This window comes from Acyrthosiphon pisum, unplaced genomic scaffold (assembly GCF_005508785.2).
Source record: "Acyrthosiphon pisum isolate AL4f unplaced genomic scaffold, pea_aphid_22Mar2018_4r6ur Scaffold_3078;HRSCAF=3612, whole genome shotgun sequence".
Taxonomy (NCBI): domain Eukaryota; kingdom Metazoa; phylum Arthropoda; class Insecta; order Hemiptera; family Aphididae; genus Acyrthosiphon; species Acyrthosiphon pisum.
The window spans coordinates 1-2028 of record NW_021772467.1 but is presented as its reverse complement, the minus strand read 5'-3'; the positions used below and the strand labels follow the sequence as shown (position 1 = coordinate 2028).

At 28.3% G+C, this 2028-nt stretch overlaps 1 protein-coding gene across 1 annotated transcript; it reads left to right on the top strand.

The window, feature by feature from the left end:
• Positions 1-58: 58 nt before the first annotated feature.
• LOC103311507 lies at positions 59-1746 on the top strand (the record flags this gene model as incomplete). The annotated part of the gene is made up of 3 exons (XM_008191141.1): positions 59-230; positions 771-1486; positions 1574-1746. Coding segments are annotated over 3 exons (1061 nt in total), but the record flags the coding sequence as incomplete, so codon positions are not given.
• Positions 1747-2028: the final 282 nt, after the last annotated feature.

Here is a 2028-nt window from a genome sequence, read left to right as displayed (position 1 = left end):
TACGTATAATGATTCATTATTTAAGGTCTTCCTCATGCTCATTTACTGGTTTGGTTAGTTGATCAAATTAGACCAAATGATGTCGATGATATAATAAGTGCTGAGTTACCAAACCCCGAAATAGATCCTGAATTATTTGAAATAGTTAAAAAACACATGGTACATGGGCCATGTGGTCATATGCATCCAAATTCTCCATGTATGGGAGAAAACCAAAAATGTTCAAAAAGGTAATAATAAATGTTGATATTCAATATACATATTTAAATCAATTTCATATTAATAACTATTATACATTTTTATAAATATTTTGAATTATAATTTTTATTTTTTAAATTAAGTATCTTTATAAAATGTCATTATTTGTATAACTTATATTTTGTGTTTGTTTAAGTGTAGGTAGGTATTTAGTTATTTTTTAGTGCAAAAGCGCACACATATGTATTTATTAAACTATCTTAGCAATAATGCAGTTTAAACTTTAAACCTCCTCATATATATTCTACATTTTTTTAATTAATGTCTTTTTTGTATAATAACGATGCTGAAGTTAAATTTTTTCGATAGGACTTTCTTTGTAAGTTATGAGTAAAAATTTAATTTTCAAGTTATGAGATAGATATATTCAAGTGCCATGTAGTTACCTACTTAAGGTGGTTTTGCATAACAAATCGTATTAGTTTAAGATTAACATGATTTTGCATTTTTATTGTATACATGTAATGAAAAGAAATGCATATTTAATAAAAAAATTGCGTTTGTTCTATTAGGTATCCGAAAGCATTTACTAACAGTACTATTACTGAATATGATGGTTATCCTTTATACAGACGAAGGGATTTTAGAAGTGGTGGATTTAAATCAACTGTATTACGAAATTCGACCTTGGTAGAAATTGATAATAGATTTATTGTTCCATACAATTCATTACTATTAAAAACATTCAATGCTCATATTAATGTTGAATGGTGTCATTCAGTAAAATCAATTAAATACATTTGTAAATATATTAATAAAGGGTCTGATCAAGCTATATTTGCATTAACGAATAAATTTGATGAAGTTGGAATTTATCAAATTGGACGATATATTAGTACCAACGAGGCAGTTTGGAAAATATTAGGATTTCCGTTGCATCAAAGGCATCCAGTCGTACAGCACTTGGCAGTTCATTTGGAAAATGGTCAGAGAGTATATTTTTCATCCGCAGATAATGTTCAGCATATTTTAAATCATTCAAAAAACACTACATTATTGGCATTTTTTGATCTGTGTCAAGTTGATGATTTTGCTAAAACATTATTATATCATGAAGTGCCAAAATATTTCACATGGGACTCAAATAACCATACATTTAGTAGGCGAAAAAGAGGGAAACTTTTGGAAAATAATATATATTCTACGGATGCAATCGGCAGGGTTTATACAGTACATCCAAATAATGCAGAATGCTATTTTTTGAGATTATTACTACACGTGGTTAAAGGCCCAACTTCTTTTCAAAATTAACGAACGGTTAACAATATTATTTATCCAACTTTTCAACAAGCATGCAAAACACTTAATTTAATAGATGATGACAGTCATTGGTCATTGACATTGACCGAAGCTTCACTGAATGATTCGTCTTCAAAGTTACGATATTTATTTGCACTCATGTTGAGTGCGTGTCAAATATCAGATCCACTTGAATTATGGATTTTACACCGTAATAGTATGTCTGATGATATTTTACATCAATCAAAGGTACTAGATCCAAATAGCACATTTAACGATACAATATACAATAAAACTTTGAGATTACTTAATAATATTTTATTAAAAATAAATGGAAAACAATTACAATACTACAATTTACCGTTGCCTGAATGTGATAGTAATGATAGTAATGATAGTAATGTTAATATGGATAATCAATTTGAATATATGAGGGAAACACAATATGATAAATGTAGTTTGAAAACTGATATTTCCACTAACCGAGCCCAGACTTACTAATGAACAGAGATGTGTATTTGATGCTGTCTA